This window comes from Biomphalaria glabrata, chromosome 1 (genome assembly GCF_947242115.1).
Source record: "Biomphalaria glabrata chromosome 1, xgBioGlab47.1, whole genome shotgun sequence".
Lineage (NCBI taxonomy): Eukaryota > Metazoa > Mollusca > Gastropoda > Planorbidae > Biomphalaria > Biomphalaria glabrata.
Window position 1 is genome coordinate 14,360,913 of NC_074711.1, and position 24,773 is coordinate 14,385,685.

The 24,773-nt window shown below is 37.0% G+C and overlaps 2 protein-coding genes across 2 annotated transcripts in view; one reads left to right on the plus strand and one right to left on the minus strand.

The window, feature by feature from the left end:
- Positions 1–24,773, minus strand: part of LOC106060449 (UPF0415 protein C7orf25 homolog) — a 132,476-nt gene that overhangs the window by 33,552 nt on the left and 74,151 nt on the right. Inside the window, exon 3 of the mRNA XM_056023689.1 lies at positions 5,214–5,448. Coding sequence (XP_055879664.1) covers positions 5,214–5,448 — 235 coding nt within the window. The remainder of the gene's footprint in view (positions 1–5,213; positions 5,449–24,773) is intronic.
- Positions 18,784–24,773, plus strand: part of LOC106060448 (uncharacterized) — a 49,079-nt gene continuing 43,089 nt past the window's right edge. The window contains exon 1 of the mRNA XM_056023703.1: positions 18,784–19,102. The gene's annotated coding sequence lies outside the window, so the exon portion shown is untranslated. The remainder of the gene's footprint in view (positions 19,103–24,773) is intronic.

Here is a 24,773-nt window from a genome sequence, read left to right on the forward strand (position 1 = left end):
GGATCACGTGCAATCAAAGAACGATTCATTAACCTTTTCGGCTACAAAACGGTCATCCCACGGTCTGACATTTCCATGAAGTGTCCAGTTCGATTAGACTCACAGATCACGAACTACGGGTAAGGGCATTGTGCAATATTTATAGTCAGTTTCCCGTCACAGCTAAACACTCGACCGACAGATCAAATTTTAGAGCATTCTTGAAAAGGTCAAACGAAACAGTCAGGTGGTTTAAGTTTCAGAAATTTAAAAAGTTTAACACTTCAAGAGGAAAAAAAACAACAACGAATGAACGAAACAAAACATTGATCCAATTTCGTCCCCAAGGTTATCAACAATAGCAGCAGGACGCTGTAGTGATGTTACAAAAATTTAAAACGTTACAAGTAGAAACTTCAATAAAAAAAAAAGACTCACTTATATTGAGTGAAATGGCATCCATGTAATTCATCTTAATAGATCTAGATTAACAATAATACATTTATTCGAATGGAAATATTTTATTAATTGTTTTTATTGAGCACAACTTTGTGGACCAGTTCAAAATTATAAAAAAAGGAGAGGGGGGGGGAGAAGGTTTCCGTGTTGCCTTTTCAAAAACAATATTTAAAAAATATAGTCTGAACTCAAACTCGAGCCATCGCAATGGAAGACCAACGTGTTTGTCCTGAGCTCTTCAAGTATTTATAAATATAGAAAGTTGTATAGTTAGATAAAAATTGTTATCAAACGACGTAATTCTCTACACAAGGTTTATCTCTTTTTGGCTTAGTACATTTTTGTACATAAAATTAATTAATTACGAAAAATGTATTCAATAACTAAGCAATTTATTTTATTGATTCATGCGTCGTCATCGAACATGAATAATTGTGCAAAGTTTCAACTTGATTCGAGAATGGTAGAAATAAGAAAAAATATAATAAATAAGTAAAAAAAAAACAAAACAAAAACAACAACTAAAATACGAATCCAACAAACGTGTTTTGAACGAAGATTGCCAACTTTTTAACATTTATCTTTTAAGATTTACGTTTTTCCTTTATTTCCTACTGTATAGATAACAAAGTGTTAACAAATCCTCAATTTGAAAAAAAGCGTGGCAGCGCCAACGATGAATTAGGCTGCCTTGATCCCTAGTAATAAAATAAAATACAATCAGTATGTAAAGAAAAAACACAGTAAATAACAAAAACACTGGCCAATGTCTGGAGAAAGTCCAATCTCAAAGAGAACGTCTGAAAGTGGAGAGACAAAGATTGACATAGTGAGCCTTGAAAGTGTTGCAAATAAAGAAACTCTCTAGAGAAAGACTTTATACATAGTTGACCAAATCAAGTGAAACAGATCCATGTCTGCAGTACAAACAGATTTTTACAAATGTCAGTGAGATTGTAAAAAAAAAAAATTGATCTTTTAAAATAAGTAAAAAAAAAAGTTAGGTGCTCTGTTTTGCATCTTGCGGGCTAATGGAATGACACTAATCCGTTTAATCCTGCAACTTCTGGAAACTTCCTGTGTTCGCCCTGCACAACTGACCCTCCACCCATCACGCCACAAATCTCTCCCTAGTTTGTATACGTCTCACTTGCTTCCTTGAGTTCGCCGACTTTTTGATGATGTTGGCCATTCACTAAGTCTTCCCTCCAGAGAGGTTCTCACAGTGATACTTCTGCAGGGGTAAAAGTTTTTGATGATGTTAGCCATTCACTAAGTCTTTTCTACTTCCAGAGAGGTTCTCACAGTGATACTTTTGCAGGGGTCAAAGTTATTGATAATGTTGGCAATTCAATAAGTCTTCTCTCCTTCCAGAGAGGTTCTCACAGTGATTCTTTTGCAGGGGTCAAAGTTATTGATGATGTTGGCCATTCGATAAGTCTTCTCTCCTTCCCGAGAAGTTCTCACTGACATACTTTTGTAAGGGTCAAATATTCTTTAAAAGCTTCAATTGAAAAGAAGTGATTTTATGTAATTTTAGTTACAAAATATGGGCAAGTTTAGGATTTTTACTCATTAAATGTCAGTACACACGACCTTATTCTAACATGGCTCTTAAACAAACACGGATTTTACTAAGTGACGTCACTGGGCAGGTTTCCCCTAGCCTCTTCAAGCTTCAGTAAAAATGCATCTAATATTTCATTTTCCACCTTATTCCAATCTCGTTAAAAATTAGTTAATTTTAAAATGTGGCGGCCTTCTTTAAGGGTGAGGTCTTTGTCGAAAATTCGACCTTGCTCTGGGATGATCTTAATGTAACTTTATGTTTGTAAAAGGCTGAATCGGAAAGCTGCTCACATGAACAGAAAAAGTTCAACACTGACTTCATATATTTTATTTGATCTAACCATTATTTATTTCCGCTTTGAGATAAGGCACAATGCATGAATAAACATTCTCCTCACAATCCAGTGGTCCATCAAGAAGACAGGTTCAATTTGAGATGTTTGAGGTCAGACCCCAAAGTTTCAACTGCCACACGCGCCCACCTGTCAGTTGGATCAGTGAAAGGTAAAGAAAAATGAATGTAATCGGTCAAACCAAAACTACTTCCAATTTTATAACCAAATTTTGATTGTTCAGTGACAACAGTCTGATACTGTTAATCTTAACGCTTGACTAAGAAGGCAAACCCGAGTTTGAAGTTTTAGATCTCAACAGGCTAAAAAAATAGGTCCCTCCTAATAAAGATATATTTGAACCAACCCTATTTTGCTGTTGCTGTTACTGTCAATGCTTGAGAACCATCGGCCTACGAGATGACGTCTACCCCAGGGACATATTCACCTTCCACGTCAAATGACAACCGGATTGAACAATTTCAACTCCCCGAGGGCAAAAAAACATTATCGTTTCCCCCTCGTGTTGTTCGTTCAACGGGGCCCGCAGTAATTGTTCATTTCCAAACAGTTGGAGCCACATGGCCCATCATTCAGCCATCAACACCTCGCTCCACCTGGGTACTTCCCGACAGATGGCTCTTTGAGCCACCCACGGCATTTACCGTCAGGCTGAGTGAGTACATTGCATGCTTCTAACTGGTCCTTGCTATTGACTGGTCGTTCCTGATGACCTTTTACACCAACTGAATGTTTCGTGGGCTAATCACTGGTCAGTATGACGAGAGTAATGCTGGGTTTAAATCCAGACCTCATCATATACAGAGACGTCTATCTTTAATATTGCTTTGATTTATAACATCAAAATTATTGAATAAAGTAAAGTTTTAGCTGCGATCAATAATTAAAGACTATAGATTAAATAAAAAAAAAACCGCAGTATTTAATAATGATCTTGTGACATCTGAAGAATTTGAAAGGTGACCTTGGCGACTTTGCTACGATTTTAATGCAATAATAATTAGTAATCTATTGTGTTTCGATCTTGTATCTCTGTTGAAACTAGTCTGTATTTCATTTATATGAAGTTGAATCAGGCGACTCTCTTGGTGTTTAGGATATAGAATAAAGAACGCCCAAACAAAACGTTTTTTTATATGAGTTCTTTCAAGTAGTAATTATTTGAATACAATAGTAACAAAGATAGATGGATACGATTACTGTGAACTTAATATTGAATTTGGATTATAATGTGTATTATTGTTTGATATGTATTCCGCATACAATCTGTACATGAGTTCTCCTTGAGGGATTCCAATAGTTTATTTCGTTAAGAGGAAGTCTGTGACTTCTTCAACTAAATACAATTAGATTCTGGGATTTCACTTCGGGAAGTACTAAAACCACCCGAAACCATTGTAACATAAAGATAGATAGATGGATAGAGAGATAATAAAATAATAATAATAATCGCTTATATGTAGTGCTACTTTCATGCTAATAGCATGCCCAGAGCGCTATGGTCCAATCTCATTTGTGAACCAGTGGGAAGGGGGAGTGGGGGGGGGGTTCTAAACTTTTTTAACCCAACGTCCCCGGTATGTTTAAGTCAACAACACCAAATCGTCAAGTCGAGTACTATGTACGGGTGCTCCACAAAGGTTGTGTACTTTCTCCTGTACTGTCCACTCTTTACACTAATGACATAAGAAGCATCTAAGACTCAGTTAAACTCATTAAATTCGCTGATGATTCGGTCTTATTTCAGAAGACGAAACTCAGTATCGAAGCTCGATAGAAGAGTTTACAAACTGGTGCACTGACAACTTTCTAGCACTGAATGTCACAAAAACTAAAGCACTTATAATAGATTTCAAAAAGAAAAAAAAACGGATTGCAAATAAACACTACATCTATAGAACAAGTGAAGGCATATAAAAAAACACTACATCTATAGAACAAGTGAAGACATATAAATATCTAGGCGGTATCCTTAATAACAAGAATCGTGGGAAGACCACCTAGAAACTCTAACAAAGAAAACAGCCCAGCGACTTTTTTTTCTATACAAACTCAATAGCTTTAAACGAAATAAGAAGATCCTAGATACTTTTTTACGGCGCGACAATACAAAATCTGCTAACATACGGAATAACTTGTTGGCAAGGCAACGCTTCACCTAAACTGTTGCACCGTCTAGAAAACATCATAAAAAGGGCATAAAAAACTACACTCACAACATTACCACATTTAAAGGAACTTTTTGAACAAAAGTATCTAAGAAAAATCGAAAAAATCTCGGAAGATAACAGCCACCCGCTCCATCAGAACTACGTCAGGTCGTCGCGAAGTGGCGACTGCTGTCAATCAAAACAAGAACAGAGCGGTACAAAAACTAGTTCGTACCTCACTCGGTCAGACTATATCAACGCCACTCGTTGATCAGGAATAATGAAAAGGACCAAGATACCTGTGTGAAGTCGCTGAATGAACACTTTATGTTGTGTCTGTTCTATTTAAGTGTCTGTTTCTGTTGTGTTGTCTTTATATGGGAAAATGAGCCCTTGTAATCACAACAAATTTCCATAAGGATCAATAAAGCAGTCTTAGTATCTAGGAGAAGGTTTTCCGTGCTGCCTTTAGGCGCTCAGTAAACACAACTCTGCCAGAGTCGGGTGTCGAGCCTCGAGCCCCCTTCATAGGTAACTTAGACAAGCTAAGTTCAAGCGTACTTAGTCAATAGACCACGCTTCCTAGGTAGATAGAGTGTAAATATAACATAAAGTTTATTTAGCAACAAACTATAAAAAAAAAACACTATTTTTATAAAAAAAACGAAAAAAAAAAAAGAAAAAAAAACTAGAGTTCACTTACCAGCCCAAACAAGATGGAGAGCCTGCCCTTTTCTGGCTACCACTTTGACCCACAAATGTCCATCTCCAGCAACAATGTCCACTACCAGACTGTCCGGTCGAGAGGGCGACTGGAATGGCTGAAGGACTCTGACTACCCCAGGCAGTCTTTCCAAGGCGTGGACGAGGCTGGCGAAGTGGCTGAGGTTGCTGCTCTTCAGGTGGCTGGCATTCACCTGCCCAAGTCTTGATCTCAGCTGTAATAGATACACCATTGGTTCGTAGTAAGGGATTGGCCAGTGGCACGTGTAACACAAGCATACAAATTACAGATGTGAATTTCACATGCAAACTTTTGATATGTACGAGAATTTCCTTAGCTATCGAAGTGTGTTTCGTTATGGATGCTGCACAGAGTTTGTACATACTGTGCACATTGTGATCTTACTATTACTATTATTGTTAAATAAACATTTGTTATTGTTTGATAATTTCAGCTACATCTGAAACTACAGATACATTATAAAAAATATCCATCGGTTATTTTTGACAAAGCTTCTATCAACTCTGTCTGTCTGGTAAAAAGTGTGTACACGTCATTTCTTCCACACCCAATCTCTGATAAAGCGGAAACTTCGCACAATTATTCACTGACATAGACAAGACATGACTAAATTAAAAAAAGAAATAATTAGGGAATCAATTACTGGTAATTCATTATTTTGTTTAATAGCAACAAGGAAAACTAATACTTCAGTATTCACATACATGGCTAAATTTGTTCGGCTTAGTCCCCTTAAACATTTGTTAACTCTATTTCTCTCTCACACATTCTCCGATCACATTGATACTTTAAACAATTATTTATTGTACCTAGTGAAACATGAACCGATAAACAAAAATACTCAATAGGTCATTTAATGATTGATAATTAATTATTGTGTTTGATATCCAATAAGGGAAATAACTTGTACATTATTGATATATAGTTTTAAGGGCGGAGTTCTTCCCCTTTAGATATAAACCTTTTTTTTTTTTAAAGTTTTTTTTCTTCAATATTTTGCTTGTTTCTATATAATTTGCCCTAAAACTATGCAAAGGCAAACCCAAATAAAATGTATTGCGATGGTAGAGTTAATTACAATTTGAAACTGAACTCTGATTTCATAATAGTGTGCCAGCAGACGCAACTCACGTATCATCCAGGTTAAGAATAAAGAAATATTGTTTTCAAAAACTGATATTTTTTTTTGTCTACACTATTTGAAACCAGTTGCAGTGTTTTGTAGGGAAAGCTATTAAAGAAGGATGTTTTGAATCATTATCTAAGTTGTATAAGATATGCCAGTGATTGGAAACCTTATTGTACAGATATGCAGATAATGCAAAGGTGTGTTGGGCATATATGCTATGATGTATGTATAAGTAAAGTAGAGAACTTGACAGGATAAGTTTATATTTTTATAATTTTAAAATTAGATTGAGTTCAGATGAGGTTCGTAATCAATCCAACATTGATTTGTCAGTATTTCAAGAGTTTCTTACAGGTTGGCGAATAGCGTTCTGTCTAAACAATAGAGTGGCTTTAAAAAAAAAAAAAGTGAAAATGCCATTATAAACCAGGAAGTAACATTAGTATGCGCTCTCTCTCTCTCTTTCTCTGCTTTCTCTGTGTGTGTGTGTGAATGTCACAACCTGATATCAAACTCACAGTTCGAACTGAGTCAGTGATGAAGGGCTATCAAACTCAACAACGACTCTGTCAAGGAGATTGAAGGTTTAAGGAAAAAGACAAAACAATGGACCATTGTAAGTCCGTGTAACAACAAGGACCAACTCAATAAATCTGTACCTAAAGAGAAAGTGCATGTAACAGGAAATGTATAACTGTATACATTTGTACTGCACATATTATGTTCCATTGATAACTAGGTCGTGGCAGTATGAATGAGATTGAGTAAGAAATATAGAACATGCATGTCTGGGGTTATACGGAAGTCAATTATTATTACAATTAGAAGTACAGAAACCAACAAAACTTAACTACATAGGGCATAGAGTACAACTAGATGAACACTGGAACACAGAGCACCAAGTACAAAGAGATGAACACTGTGACCAATTGGGAGTCACAGCCCCTCATAACAAAGTGTACAGTAGAATGCAAAGGAAATCACTAAATTGTTGATTGGTTTAAAGTTTCGTACATGTTGTTATTTCACATTGGACAAAAAGTGAGGCTGGGCAGTTGTTGGTCTGTGTACATCACTAGTACAGGACTAGATCTAATATCCCCCCCCTCCCATATTTCTTCTCTTGTTCATTCTTTAACCCCCCTCCCCCATAGTGTTAATACAAATAGAACTATATATTAATTTTGGTTTGAATTGGGGAACGAACAAGCATTCACACAGCGTTATAGTGTTACCAAATAATACGGTTCAAAGATCCACACGAAAATAAGAACATTCGAATTGTACACAGACACGATACGCTAGACAATCTCAAGGACGCTAAAATGAACAACAAAATTGCCAAATAAAAAAACAACGTACAGAAGAGCTTTACAAAAAGTAAACCTGCAGTGCTTAGCAATGCTTTCTTTAGTCTGGACACCAGAGACACCAAAAATCTTCCTATTGATAGGTTTTACGTCATGTATGAAAATCTCCAATACATACATATATATATATATATATATATTTGTTCACGTGACCCGCAAAGCCAGTTATAACTTGCATATTTTATCACATTTAAAGCCGTGGTCTGCTGGGGATCTGGGCTTGTCTTCAGCACGGGATTTTCTTTGGGTCTCATACAGCAAGGGTTCACACAAGAGTGACTTTATAAAAAACCCTCACTCAAATCTAGAACCAAACCACACACACAATGACAAGAGAAGGTCGTCGATGAATGTTAGGTAGGGAAAGCTACAGACAGAAATTTCTCTACACCAGTAAACATTGTGGGAGTGTAATTAGCACTTGTGGTCCCAGACATCAATCAAACTCAGAGAAAGCAAAATATCACAAATCTCTAGGTCAGTGTAAAAAAACAACGTAAAAATAATGATTAATTAAAATATGGCATTCGTTAATTGTGAGTATTGCTACACTAATACAGTTGAATCCAGTTTTAATCTGACCACAACGAGGCGTGATCGCTTTCTTTCGACTAACCGGATTGACCGGATCCAACTGTGCATATATAATAGAATTGGTTTTGATACTTAAGGTATCGATCTGAATAAGCGGCTGGTCCAATTAACTGTACTACATAAAAACTACGTTTCTGCTCTAAACAGTTGTCAACCTTTGTATGCTTTAGTAGTGCAATCGTTGCCTCGTTCTGACAAACGCACGCAATCATCAACTAAGGCCAGAAACGAGTTGTGTCAATATAAAGTAACAAACTAAACGCCTCGGTGTGATCCTATTTCACTCAAGCGCTTACGCATCTCTTTGTTTGAATCAAAACAAATACCAGAAAATGGCTAATTAGCAAGCAAGTCTAGTTGTTGACTAGATGATATACTCCTAAGCTATTAACTGAGTACTTTTCATATTTCCCTTTGCTTTGGAGGCGTACTTTAAAGCTGAAGGGTAACAATGCAGAAGACACCCAGTAAGACCTCAAAGCTAATAATCAGACAAGTAGTTCAGCTGACAAGTGTCTGGACATCTCGCTCATTGATTCAAACGATAACATGTACAAGAAATCTATCAATGTACTTTTATTCAGCCTAGAGCCAGAAGTGAGGCTTTTTGTTTTTTCCTGTCAAGCTCTTGTGTCCGGATTATTATATGGAGTCTATTTTTGTATCGCGCATATTACCGCTGAAAACTCTTCGGTGTGGAGTCACTTTCCAATCAAATTTGGCGGGATGAGAGAGGCCCAAAACATTGTTCCATCCATGAACCTATCTACACTTGGCATCAAGACGTGACTGAGTCTAGCTAAACATACAAAATACTTTTCAAGAACAAAGCTTATACGTTTTGAAACATTAAAAAAATGTTGTGAAAATGGGGGGGGGGGGGGGGGAGGGTAAATTTTACCCTAATCGGTTTTTTAAAAGCATTTACAAAAAAAAAAGGGAACGACCTGAATTCGAACTCACGGCTCACAGCTCCTCAAGACAACATAATAACCACTCTGATAGTGAGGTGCTTATGACTATAGAAGATTGTTTGTTTCAAATTAACTTTTAAGCGGCGACCTATAAAGGTGACTAATTCAGCTTATACCACCAGTTCCGTCATTACAATTTCTTTCCCTTGTTCGAGATACCAAACAAAATAATTAATTACCAAAATTAATTCATTATTTTTTTTTAAATTGATTATTGTGTTGTCAGGTAAAAGAAATAATTGTGCACAATTTCAGTTTGATCCGAGATTAGGTGTCGGAGAAATAACGTTTACAAACCTTTGACTAGAAAGACAGACAGAGTACATTTTAAAACAAGAAACTAAAAAAAGGGTAAAACATGGCGTCCATCGCCCTAGTCAACAGCTAAGATAAAATAAGTAAAAGTGACTATCTTGAGTTAAAGCGTGAAAAGAGCTTGTTTATCAATAGGAATGGGTACCGCGATTGCTGACTGGCGAGATCTGGGGGCGAGTCTCTACTGTACTTAGCTAGACTCGAGCAGCGAGGTCTCTTGGGTTATCTTACTCCTTCGCAGCAGGATTGTAAACACTGTATTAGCTCCCCCTGGCAGGATTATGCAACAAAAGTACGCTGCTAAAAATATTTTATGTCCATCCATGCGCCGTGTCTCAGTTTTTAATTGCCGGCGTCTGTTTTTTGTGTGTTTTAAAACCAGTCACGCTGACCAGACGCAGTAAGAGCGGGCGAATACACCTACACAGGAGTGAAAATCATCAACACATCTTACGATAGCGTGTTTTGTCCATTGATCTAGACGTCAAATTCGTTTTGTCACAAGTTATATCTAGCAGAGATACAAGAGAGTAACCGTCTGTAGATTATGATTACGCTAGTTGCCATTTCTAATGTTCAGTTAAATACAGTCACAAAAAAGGGTTGATGAAGAAAACATTGAAAAAAAATTAGAACAAAGACAAAACTATGCCCATGAGATTTATAAATCAATATTCATATCTGGCAAGATTAACCCCATCAGTAAAATCAAGACAGAAGACTAAAAGGTAAAGTAGCAATAGCACATAACACACTAAATCATAATTTACTAGGGCACAACCTAATTAATACTCAGACAGACACAAAAGATAACGGCACATTTCTTATTCCATATGCTAGGACTAATTCATAAAAGTACTCTTTCTTCTCTAGTGCCATTAGAGAATGGAAGGGGTTGCCTGAATCAGCCAGGAAAACCAATGACTTATCAGAGTTGAAGTATCCAATATAAACCATTATGACTAGATTTTAACATGGATACGCGTTGATTCTGTCTACCATTGTGTGCCTAGATTCAAGAATACCATTGATAGTAATGAGAATACGAACAGAAACAAAAAATGTTTAGCTAGAAAAAGATCCGCGAGTGACAGATGCTACTTTGGGCCCTCACAGAGTGACTTGCTGTTCACCAGTCGCCCTTACAACATCAGAAGGTGCCAAGAAAATCTCTGCTCCCGGAAGCAATCTATTACTGCGTCCAGTGACAGCAAGGACCTCCACTGACCATTGCCTGACATAATGTCAATATGTCACTGTCAGCAACTAGTGAACAGGTTACACCTTTTTATTTCCTCGTTATTTTAAAGCCTGCGAGAGATTAGCGCCATAAATCTGAGGTTAGAGGTTGTGAGATTTTAGTCGGATATAGAATGTTCAGATTTTCAAATTCCCAAATCCCAACCTTTTCCTCTTTCTCTTACCCACTTGTTCTCTTTCTTACAAAAAAACAAACAAACAACAAACAAACAAAACAACAACAACTAATTAAAGACATTATAATATTACTATCTCTGTATTTATTGGTGCCAAAGCGATTAAAGATCTTCTGAGATCATGCACTTAAGTCAAATCAGTAATGATTGATACATGGAGTATTGTATATTAAACGTGTATAACTCAATGTGTGATCACGAAAAGCTGGCCCACAGGGGCGGCCCCCGAACATTTGTTTAACAAAATATCCGTTTATGACTCTTTAATAACAATACTACTACAAAACAACGTATGACTTGTAAAGCCAGCAAACATTTGTGTAAACAGCTTCGAGTGCGTATAACGTCCTGACTATTAAGTTCATATGATTTTCGATGCCGCAGAACATGTTCATTTGATACACTCTCTGGAAAATGAAACCTCACAGAAGTTAAACTATTTCAACAGAAAAGGGGATTTTGATTGAATTTTTCGTTACAAACAAAAAAAAAATAGTTTCGACAAATGTTAGAGTGACCGAGAACTGGAATTAACCCTCGGAGATTGACATGTGCACAGGTTCATGGCCCGGGAAGTAGAAAGAGATGTTTGAGTGTCAGCAGACAAATAAAAAAACGTGTGAGCAGACATGTTTCTACTGGACACATCCAAAACTTCGGCTAGGACTGGACAGTAACAGGATAGGAGCTTGAACGTGAGAATAGATGTAGCAGTCCTGTACACATTAGTTAGTTTACACATTAAGATGTAGCAGTCATCTTTATCTCCTGTACTGACAAGTTTAAATGCACCAGTCAGTTGTATGTAAAATACTTTCTTGTGTTTGCAGTAGGAAGTATATTGAGATCAAATCCATGAAACAAAATAAATGTTCTCACCAGACACTCATAGTCCTGCACTACTTGAACTGTCTGATAAACGAGAAGCGATATATTTCTAATTGCCCTTTCTCAAGTCAACTTTCTCATCTTTCAAATATATTTTCCTTTGCCTATATTTTTGTTTAGTGGACACAATCGTGCCAAAAAAAAAAACAATAAGTTTACTAAGACAGTTTGTGTGGAAACGCAAACTCAAAATCGATCCCCGATATGGTCCACCCAGGCAGATAAAAATATTTTCAGAAAGAACATTAGAATGAAATTCTATCAAAGACAAATGTCAGAGAAGAATGGAGAAAGAAGGTAGACAGATCTTGTGTGGTGCCCCAGCAGAGCAAAGTATAGGTGAAAGTGAATGTGAAATAAAATGTGAATCTGGCCTAACTGATGTCTTATAATGAATATCTAATTGATCTAATTGTTTTATCTCTTATTCCTCAAGAAAAAAAACATTTCCGTAAATATATATATATATATATATATACTAGTCAACCGGCGCCGCTATTTTGCATTTCCGACCTTAAGCCACTGCAACCTATGCGACCGCAGTGGGACCCGCACTTTTATAGGACCCGCGCTAATTTTAATTGTATAAATTATTAAATTAAACCATACAAATCAACTGAAATATAAAGACGAAAATTGTCATTTTAGGGGTGTCATTCAATATGAAAAACGTAATCCTACGCGCGATATAAACAAACGGCATTATGCAATACCCGCAATTGTGGAATCTAGTGAAAGAAGCTTCTCGCGCCTCAAACTAATGAAGAATTACTTGAGGTCAACAATTCTCGTAGATAGATTGAAACATTTGTTAATTCTTGCTATTGAGAGTGATCTATGTAGGAAATAGAATTTTTATGATGTACTGTATGACTTTGCTACACGCAAGGCTCGTAAAGTAATTCTGTACGTAGTAAAGAATAAATAAAATGCAAAGACGAATTTATTTTCGTATACAAACTCTTAATTTTTACTTATTATCTGTATCCCTACCCAAACTTGGCCCCGCGAAATCCATTTCGCATAGGGCTGTACAATGGTTTAGTCAGGTTATGCTATTTAGTGATGGGTGAATACTACTTTCCCCCCCCCCCCCGCCCCTCTTTTTTTTTTTCGCCTCTTAAATTACCTATTATAACTCCCTCCGTCCGAGTTGCAAAAATAAAAGAGTGATCTTTCCATGGTGTCCAAACTCTTGAGCGTGCTCTGTCGCCTCTATAGTTACTACAGCGTAGATTACTCCCCCCCCCCCTTTTTTTTATTTAACGTGAGGTAGAAATAAAAAAAAAATATATTTCTTGATTACAACGGTCCGGCCCTGCTATTTTTTGACTACGTGTTCTCCCCCCCCCCCCCTCTTGTTTTCTCGTGGACTATCCGCAGAAATAAGAGAGTGATCTTTCCTTTACTTCTTGTTTAAACTTTTGAGGGAAGAAGAGAATTATATATATATATATATAGATTCCTTTTTTTAAAGTTAAGTGTTCTATATTAATGATGTTATGTGGCACTACATACAGTTCACGCGATTATATAAAAAGACTACTTATTAATTGCTGTTTTAAATTATGTCAAACTTATATGCAAACTAAATAGATTTTTTCTCTTAAAAAAAGTAAAGTTTTTTTAGTGTAAATGTAGTAGTTAGTATAACAGAACTTACTTAACTTAGGAATACAAATGTAAAAAAAAAGTGTTTTTTTTTTGACAAAAAATCTAAAACTGTTTGCATAATTGTGTCAAAAATATGTTACAATGGTATCTACTCTACTAAACAGCCTCCCGTATTTGTTACTATTAATAGTGAATAGTTGTAAAAGTGGTGTATTTTTATGAAAAAAAACCCTGCTTGCATAAGTGATTTAAAAAATTAGATTTTTCGCTTTTAGATAAGAAAAAAGTAGCCGTTGCACCAGAACTTTTAATGGTCTAAAATATTGTGATGTCGGATTTTCACTATCTTTTCTAGTTTACGAGACGGACAGACGGACGGACCAGACATTACACACAAAACTAATAGCGTCTTTTCCTCCTTCGGGGGCCGCTAAAAATTACAAAAAAAAACAACAAAAAAAAAACAACAACAGACTATTACTTAACGTAATAGACTTATCTATGAAACAACTGAATGAGAAAAAGATTTTTTAAATGTTGTATGACTCAATTAATTATTAATAATAAACCAGTAAGTCTTATGAAAACAAGACCGCCTAAAGAAACCTATGTCAGTCTCTAGGCGCAATAGTAGAATACACGTAGAATGATAGTTTGATTTTATTCTATTTCTTCAAATTATCTTTATTTATTAATTTATTTGTATTTGCGATGCCAAAGTTTATTTTTAAATAAATATAAACACTGTAATGATTCGTTTCTCCACTTTAAATCTGTTTAGATTTTTACTTAAGAAATAGTATTTCGCACACAGTGTATATTGCATACGTATATAAATTACTGAATCAGTGCATGCTAACTCTAGTTAATAGCCGCCTTCATCAAGTCAACGTGAAACAGGCTTGAAGCTGCCTGTTGAGCTAAAAGGAAATCAACACAGTTAACACTGCCCAGCGAATGCAGTCATTTGGATTCAAAAAGAAAAAAGAATCAACACATTACAAACGTTGTTTTTTTTTTTTAATCTGAAAATGTTCATCACTTACAAATTGTCAGCTCGGAAATCAATAATTACAATTAGAAATTAATTTCAATGATTTCAGCATGGTCATCAAATAGAATGAGGCAGCTAGCCCAGTTTCAAAGGAAGAAAAAAACAACACATGACGTAATTAGCATTGAATGAAACTTTTTCTTTTATTTGTCGTTAATATGGTGGAGACGATAAGGCAAGACAACAAAAACCCAAGGAGTTGGAGATAAATTGGCCCTCGAGTCGCATCTGTTACGGTCTGGATGCCGCATTGATAGAACTCGTTAATTATAGTTTCAAATTAAATTGAATCGATTCAAAAAGCGAGCCAAAACTTGAAGCCATACAGTTGAATTTCAAACACAGTTCTGTGTTGACACTGTCGACTCTAAGCATCTAACTTCCGTAGATGGGGATAAGTACATCGGATATAACACTGAACATACCGACAGTATTGGCAAGGTCAAGGACAATGCTGGGAAATTTGTTTTTAATTTCTTTGTTGAAAAAAATACTTTCCGAAATTTAAAAACAAATATGAAAGCATTAGTAAGAAAACGATTGCGGATTCGTGGATGGTAAAGATAACTGTGAGCGTGGGTCTGTTAAAAATAATAATAGAGAATCTTATGTGGAAGATGTTAATAAAAATATTACATTTTCCAAAGGAAGATTTCTAAAAAAAAACAACAACAAAAAAACACCTCTATTACATATATAGTTCCACTGTGAAATCCACCAACCAGAGTCTGGAAACGAAATGACAATAATATCAATTGTTTATGTTTACCAGGAAGTACATTTCCTCTTTTTTTTGTATCAACATTTTCTGCCCTATGCTCATTTCCGCTTGCGCACAACAATAGAACGCGCCAACTTTGCCCGGAAACAGGAGAATGGTTACCATGGGGGTAAAGGAAGCTACATTCAAAATGAGGCAAACATTTAGTAACGCACACTCACCTAGCCTAAAGCTGTATATCTCATACGGTGGTCCTCGGACCGGTTAAATAATGCGCGGATGGATATTTTTCCTCTGGTCTTCAAATAGTGAAACAATTTAACTAGAACTAAAAAGTGAACAACAATATTAATGGAGTGGTTGGTGAGCTCACACTGTAAAGAAGTTAAGAATTATTCAAAGAGTTGAATGCCAGTGACCAACAAACATCACTCTCGTCTTTTTTCTTGTTCTTTTCATCTAGACAAAATAGAACAAGATGATGGAACCTTGAACCATAGAAAGATGACTAATAAAGAAGCGACCAATCAAACGCTGGCGACATGGGGACCAAGATGGAAACCCTCTTTTAAGGCCAGATGATCCCATGCCATTTCTCCTTGACAGACGTGATAGTCGCCACTAAGTGGTTATGACCAGGTTATGATAAGGTTGAGACAAAAAGAGGAAATGTTTTAAGAAGCTTGACCTCAATGTCAGAGTGTAAACACAAGTTCTCAGTTACGATTTCTACAGATCATGTTTCAATATAAATAAACATTGAATCAAGTATCACATAAAGACATTTAGCGAAGCACCAACATTTAGAAAGGATAAACTCATCAATGTTGTCTTTTTGTTCTATAAATAATACAGGAAATTTCCAGAGCCATGTCAAGCTATTTATTTTCTCGGAGTGTATCCTTAGAGGTAATGCTAAATTTCAGCGGATTTCTGACGACTTCAATATGGATAAAGCACAGAACAAATAAAAAAAAAACAAAGAAAGAAATTCTGAAAATTTTACTAAATCCAACAAGTATCACATTATTGAATAACACCAAATGTATTTATAAGCCAAACTAGTGTTATTCAATAAACTAATTATACGTCGTCGACGGACCCATTTACTAGGTTGGTTGCGAACGTCTTAGAATGTTTGCAAACCCTAATACGTACAAGACAAATCTAGAATAGAGATAAAACTACCAGCCTATTTCTGTTCACACGATTGCATTCCAGAGCACATGATTGCATGACGTCACAAGTTCAAAAAGAGGTAATGTTCTTTTACTTTTCACAAAGCTTTTCAAAGCTCATTAATTTACATCCGTATCTTATTATCATTTTACTAGAATCAGAAACGACCTTTTTTTTTTACCCCCCCCCCCTTTTTTTTTTCTTACATGCCAGTAAACTCACTTCTCTCCATCCTCTCCCGCGCCCTACTTCCTACACACACAAGTTTGTTCTATATACTATCTCTGGTATTTATGCGTCATCTCAATTAAATATCAAAATAAGTAATATACTTTAAGTTGCTTTTCAGCCAGAAATGCCCCCTCCCCCCGTTTTTTGTTTGCACCCTGCACATTGTAATGCTCTCTCACATAGACTTTTGATTCGAATTTTTATGTCAGCCTAGCAGAATGGTTTGCACGTCTGCTCGAGGAGGCGTGAGCGACGAGCCTGAATTCAGGTCGTTCCTCCCCCCCCCCCTTTTTTTTTTAAAAATAGTATTAAAAATCAATTACCGTATCGTAAAATCTACCCAGATATTCCTTTCTTTATCTCCCCCCCCCCATTTTCCCAACTGGTCCAGATAAGTGATAGGATCATAGCTTATTGAGAAAGCTAAAAGCATGAAATAGCGCTAAACAATTGGTAAAAATATTATTAATTGCACATGTGTATCGCTGTTGGTCTAGCTGCATTACACATTTAATTACACGGCTGATCTAAACTAATTTGTACAATTACACTTCGTATAAGCTTACACCCTTCATTCTGACGATTCCGTAACATAATTTAATAATGCTTTTTGGTCGGACCCCTTTTTTGTTATCATTCTGGCGTCGTAACGGTCTCTCGTCCGAGAACTCTTCACCCTAACCGTCAGCACACAAAATTATATTGTTATATCTGCATTTCTTTAAGTTTTTGATTAATTTTTACACAAAAAACACATATTCAGTCAATATCAGTAAAAACAAATAATTATACATTGTCTACAAAAGTAACTTATGCGCCAAGCAAATCTGTTGAAATTTACACACAAAAAAGTTTCACTAGTGATTTAAAACGGAAAGGAAGTATAATCTTGTACTTTAAAAAAAAAACATATTGGGGTCGAAAAATGTAACCGCTGCGGTTTCAATCGTGAAAAGACTTAGTTGCTTTAGGCGCAAGATAAGTAACAACAGATTACATTGTCGTATTTTTTCGTCCACCGCAAGTGGGAGAATTAGTACTAGGTGAGTGGTGAATGAATGAATCAGTAAGGGTTCTTGCGTTAATATATTAAGATTCAAATTCCGTTTCACAACATATTCTTATGAAATGTGTTTTTTTATCCAGCTAATCTATATATATATCTAATGATTTATCAAAAAAAGTCTCTGTTTTTATAATCTATCAATCAAAGATTTTCTTTAAAAAAATTGGAATAGATCAATAGAATTTTCATGATCAATGCTACAAATTGTAACGATCTATCCAACATATTGTAATAATATGTGCAACATGTTCTAATAGATCTTTTGATCACATTGTAACGATCAATCTGAACAAATTGTATTGGTCTATACAGCACATAATAATGATCAATCAAACATCTTGTATTGATCAATCCAATAAAACAAATTGTAATGGTCTATCTATTTAACCAGTTGTAATGGTCTATCCGACAAATTGCAATAATCTATCCAGCAAGTTGTAATGATGTATCCAAAAATGTAATGATGTATCCAAAAATGTAATGATGTATCCAAAAATGTAATGATGTATCCAAAAAATATAATGATCTATCCAAAAAATATAATAATCTATTCAACAAATTGTAATGATATACCCCAAAAAATGTAATGATCTATTCAACAAGTTGTAATGATTTATAAAAAAAAAATGTAATGATCTATTCAACAAGTTCTTGTAATCATTCTTCTTCTATGGAAATTTTTTTTTCATTTTCTGTACAGCTTCTAAAAACTGTGGCTAGAGTTGCTTCCAGAGGGGAGTTGTGTGGTCTGAGGTCACGTGACCAGAGTATCGATCCGCGGGTCGACAAAGAAGCGGAGCTCTGGCAATACTCCTCTACCACCACCCCCTCTCTTTTTTTTTCTCCCCCCCCCCCCCCCGTTTTTTTTTTAACGATTATCAAATCCGGCTCCAACACTCGTCCACACAGAATCACACACGCACACGTGCGCTCCGAATTACGCACACACACACACACATGCAGAGACGAGAGTACAACCATGGCTGTCAATGTCACAGAATGGGAGAGAGAGAGAGAGAGAGGAGAGAGGAGAGAGAAAGCCGGAGAGAGTTCCTCTAGTGGTAATGTTCCCAGTCTTTGCTTCCACTGGTTTCCCCGAGAGCCAACACAAAGTGTAACAATGCGCTGTCTCGAGTAGCAATTTTCTGGTGTAGCCACTGGTTTATACTTAAAGTGTAGCATTGTAACAATCTGTTGCTAGTGTAAAAACCACGGAGATTACCTAATAAAACTATTCTCCCCAAGAGGATCTTGTTACCAGCACAAACTGTTTTGGGTAAGTGAATGTTTTGAATCTCTCTTCCACTATTAATTGGTACGCTCCCTTTCTATCGTCCCAACAAATACAGAGGCACATTTATATTGAACAGCAAGTCTACATAGACACATATTAACATATTAATACAAAAAAATAATTAAACAATAATAATAAAGCCAACGGAAATTTTTACGATTTAAATGTACGAAAATTTTTCCACGCGTTTGTAGGTCAGTAGTATGGCCTATTACGTCATCTCGAGATCCATGTTTACGTTTTTCCTACTTCCCCAATGTGAACAAGTGGGGAGCCTCTCGTGTTTGGAAGGATTCCACCGCACACTATTAGATAAACAACGCACGCATGTTGGATTCTATCAATCATATGTATTACGACTTACATTCGGTCGTGACCTACACTGGCCAGGGGATGGTAGTCCACAAGTTTCTCTGGCTGATGGTTAAGGGCGGAAAAATGTGGCTACTTCAGCGGCCAACCATTTTCACTTTCTCAAACAGACGTCATGCAATATTAAAGCTGAGTGGACTCGGTGTAGAAAAGATTCAAATTTACAGCGAAGTTCCATTTCGATAACCTCCGTGAAGCTGTCAAGCTCAGCACCCTTCTTTCTTCAAATGGGAGCGCTACTCTCATAATATCTTTATCAAAGTCTCTTAACATCTTTACCAAAGTAGCGTAACATCTTTACCAAAGTATCGTAACATCATTACCAAAGTCTCTTAACATCTTTACCAAAGTCTCTTAACATCTTTACCAAAGTAGCGTAACATCTTTACCAAAGTATCGTAACATCATTACCAAAGTCTCTTAACATCTTTACCAAAGTCTCTTAACATCTTTACCAAAGTCTCTTAGCATCTTTACCAAAGTCTCTTAACATCTTTACCAAAGAATCTTAACATCTTAGCAAAGTCTCTTAACATCTTTACCAAAGTCTCTTAACATCTTAACAAGGTCTCTTAACATCTTTACCAAAGTCTCTTAACATCTTTACCAAAGTCTCTTAACATCGTAACCCAAGTCTGCTTTTTTGAAAGAGGTTTAGAATCGAAAGTAACATTGAAGCGTTTCTTAGCTTAAGAATTTCAAAGCAAACAATTCCAGACATTAAAGAGTGTTGTCCAAGAAAAAGCTACTGCCTCCAAACAATGCCTGCCAACTAAGAGGTATGAATGAAAGAGAGAGCTGCCTCACCAATTCAGTTTCAGACAACAATTGAGATCAAAAAGAGAACTGCTCCATTCAATTCCCGACAACAATAACAAAAGTATCAAACAGCAACTCGACTCCATTCGTTGTCAATTGTAAAAAAGGCTACTGCGTTTACTCTTACAAAGTGCAGCCCAGGACAAACGGTCTCTCACACTTTAACTTTTCAACCAATGACAATTCAATCTAAGATACAGTTTAAGAGATATGCAACAAGACAGTAAATTTGTTCAAATATCAGAAAGTTTGTGAATAATTTCTAACTTACCTAACCCTTACTTTTGTTTTGCAAATAAGTAGATCAGGGGTGGGCAAATTACGGCCCGCGGGCCACATGCGGCCCGCCGGAGTGTTTTATGCGGCCCGCCGACACCTACAGAAGTCAGGTGTGCCCACTGTATATACTTATAAAAAATGCAAACATATTAAAAATAATATAAATTATTGAAACTGTCATTATAAAAAGTTTCAAGCAAACGAAGACAATGCTTATTGGCTATACATCAATACACTCAATTCTAGACACAATCTCTGATCAGTTTTTTTAACTGTGTTGAATGTTGGGTATGCTTGGAACAAGATGGCAAGGGTGACAACTGGTGGAGCTCGGTCTTCGACTGAGTAAAATGGTGTTTTTTTTTAAATACCCCACCATAATCTTTAAACAGGAAAGTTTGCACAAAGATTCATAAAATTTTAACATCATAGTATTGAACATATGAAACATACTAACCACAAGTAGTTCCGATTATGAACAAACTAATTAATATGTCCACATGGGTAAGGTAAACGAGAACATTGCTCTGTTACTTGAAGTACATTCACTGTGACTTAGTTACCAATATTTATAACGAAGAGTGGAAGGCAGATTTCATGTTTCATAATCGCTATTGAATGAGCCTCTTGCATATGAAATGTAAATGGATGTTAAATCTTTTCAAACAAGGCCTTCCCTTTTCTAAAAGCAAGCAAAAAGAAAACAGGTTTTGTCATTTTCCTTTGCTGAAAGGTGAAATTATTTCTAGGGAAATGATTAAAAGTAGAACACTTATTTAGATCCCTTAATTTTGCAATTTATAAAAGCAAATTTTAAGACGTCAAGAACCGGTTTTCAATACCATTAGCTCACCATTTACCGCAGAGGACAAACTCCGAGCAAAGAGAAGCTCCAGTCAGTACTTCCACAGGAGTCTTATGAGTGCCAGAATCTGTATGTCAACACTTTAAAAAATGTGCTGCTGTTCACACTATTTGTGTACACAAACATCTGTTCTTCTTCTTCTTCTTTGTTCTCATTTTACATGTTGGAGGGTTCAGATCAGTAATACTATATCTAAGATGAACCGCGCAATGTTTTCCAGATCAGGCAGTTCTCCGAATAGCTTTGGTTCTATAGGAGGGCTTTGGGGCCAGAGTCCTGTTCGGGTCTCAGATTTAGTATGCACCATTGAAGGATATGGTCTGCATTCTCTGGTGATGCTCCAAAAGGGCAAGTTTCGCTCGTCCCGACATTTAACTTCCGGAACATATATTGTCTCATCCAGTGAACAAGCATTAAATATTGAGTTGGGGGGGGGGGGGGGGGAAACTAAACAAGTATAATTACTGGTCGATTTTGACTGACTGTAATTTGACAGCAGTCACAAGGGTAACAACTAGTAAGCTAGTTCCGGAACATTATGCACGAGTGTAAAAAGTAAAATACTGCACATTCAGTACAACTGTATATTAGTGGGGTTATTTTAATATAAAAAGACAACAGCCATTAAAAAAAATATTAATTGTAATTCCTTAACGTGGAGTGTGGAAAAAAAGAAACGTGAATATAATACAGTGTAACTATGAATTAAAAGTTAGCTAGAGTATCTTTCTAAGTTGTATATACATATGCGGCCCGCCATTCCCAAACTTAGAGAAATGCGGCCCTCGATCCAAAAAGGTTGCCCACCCCTGATGTAGATCATACTAAGTACTTCGTAGCCCGTGAAACTCTCCATCTTTTGCTTCCCTCTCAATCCAAATACAAAAGTGTCGCATACGTCCCAACCTATTTCATTGATGTTCGAAATGCTAAGTGACTTTTTATTAAAATTCAACATCTGACCAAGCCACTGTCCGCAGTTCCGAGTGTTGGGACATTAAGTCTTTCCGCTTTACTCTTAATATAAATGGGTGATAAGTAAGTAGGCCACATTTCTACCACTTCAAGATTTGTCCAGATCAATTATGCCTAGACAGTGTACATGGCAAGTACCTGACAACTTCACTGCTCATTAAAATGGTATTAACGCGACAGAACACTTCTTGAACAGTGAGGCTTATAACAGTTGGTGACGATGTTTTAAAAAAATGAATTCATCAATAGGAGCTCAAATCAAAAACAATGATTTGGTTGATTGCAAATGTGAAATGGTCGAGTCGGAGTCGAAAACAAAACAAGTATGGCCTCTGCTACTTTCACGTGATGGCCTCTGCTACTTTCACGTGATGGCCTCTGCTACTTTCACGTGATGGCCTCTGCTACTTTCACGTGATGGCCTCTGCTACTTTCACGTGATGGCCTCTGCTACTTTCACGTGATGGCCTCTGCTACTTTCACGTGATGGCCTCTGCTACTTTCACGTGATGGCCTCTGCTACTTTCACGTGATGGCCTCTGCTACTTTCAAGTGATGGCCTCTGCTACTTTCACGTGATGGCCTCTGCTACTTTCACGTGATGGCCTCTGCTACTTTCACGTGATGGCCTCTGCTACTTTCACGTGATGGCCTCTGCTACTTTCACGTGATGGCCTCTGCTACTTTCACGTGATGGCCTCTGCTACTTTCACGTGATGGCCTCTGCTACTTTCACGTGATGGCCTCTGCTACTTTCACGTGATGGCCTCTGCTACTTTCACGTGATGGCCTCTGCTACTTTCACGTGATGGCCTCTGCTACTTTCACGTGATGGCCTCTGCTACTTTCACGTGATGGCCTCTGCTACTTTCACGTGATGGCCTCTGCTACTTTCACGTGATGGCCTCTGCTACTTTCACGTGATGGCCTCTGCTACTTTCACGTGATGGCCTCTGCTACTTTCACGTGATGGCCTCTGCTACTTTCACGTGATGGCCTCTGCTACTTTCACGTGATGGCCTCTGCTACTTTCACGTGATGGCCTCTGCTACTTTCACGTGATGGCCTCTGCTACTTTCACGTGATGGCCTCTGCTACTTTCACGTCTATCACCTATAACTGTATGGACTTGCCCATTGGATAAGTAACATCTAGATCTAGCGACTTTCTTTGAGTTAAAAAAAAAAAGTAAGATATTTTTATTTGGGAAAAGGGGGGGGGGGAGAGACGGTTTGATTAATGAAGTGCCAACTTAAGAGGATTCAACTCTCCGGCGATAACAGCAGAACACGGGAGTGTGACTGTCTGGCTCAGTCTAATGATTAAAGCAGCGTTTAGCTAAGAACGAACTGAACGCAAACACTGTGTTCACGTAAAGGGCAATGAACAGAAAGATGACACAATTGTAGACATCCCTGATTTGTAAATGTCAACTAGAGAATCACGAGGTGCTGGCACTTGGTCAAGTAACTTGTCCGTGTGATATAAGACACAGCTTAACATTGCAAGCCAAGGAGGCAATGTTAATAGTGTTAGCCCTTTCGGAGTGCAACAGAGTAGAAGAATCCGAGAAAACTAAAGTATATTCTGATACCGGTACATTCAATGTATTCTAGCGAATAGCATCCATTTTAACCCATGGCCAAATATCAATTAGCACAAAGCGATAAAAATAATTGAAGCGGGTCAAGGGGCTGATGAATGCGGAAAAAAAAGAGATAAAGCTTGAAAAAAAAACAAAAAACGCTAAGATAAATAACAGGTCATGTTGACATTAAATTTCACGTTATAGTCTCTTTATGTTTAAAATTTGACTTTAACATAATATATACATACTGTATTATATATAATTACATTTATAAACGTTGGTGTATATCTATATAGTTTGTGTGTATGTGTTTGAGTCTTCTGTCTGCAGAGAACATGCATGTGTGTGCATGTCTGTCAGTTGTGTCTGTAACGGGAGCGCATGTTTATTTCAAGGCTCACAGCAAAAAGCCCAAAGTGACATGAAAATAGCTTATCCCTGCAGTACCCCCCCATCCCCCCCCCCCTAACAGATGGCTGTGTGCTTTGTAAATATTTCTCAAAGCAGATGACTATCTTCTGGCAACACGGGCCCAAGCAGCGCCGACACTATCAGTCACGCTTATCAAGACTGATTTCATTTCTCCTGTCTGTTAGAGCAGTTACGTCCCTTCAAGCCCTCTCTGCCAAACCGAACGATGACGTAGACACACGTTGAGAACCAGAGAAATGGTCACAAGTTTTTGTTGTTGGTGTTTTTAAAGAGAGAGAGTCGTGGGAAACAGACTTTTCATGGAAGCTAATACCAGGTGACAA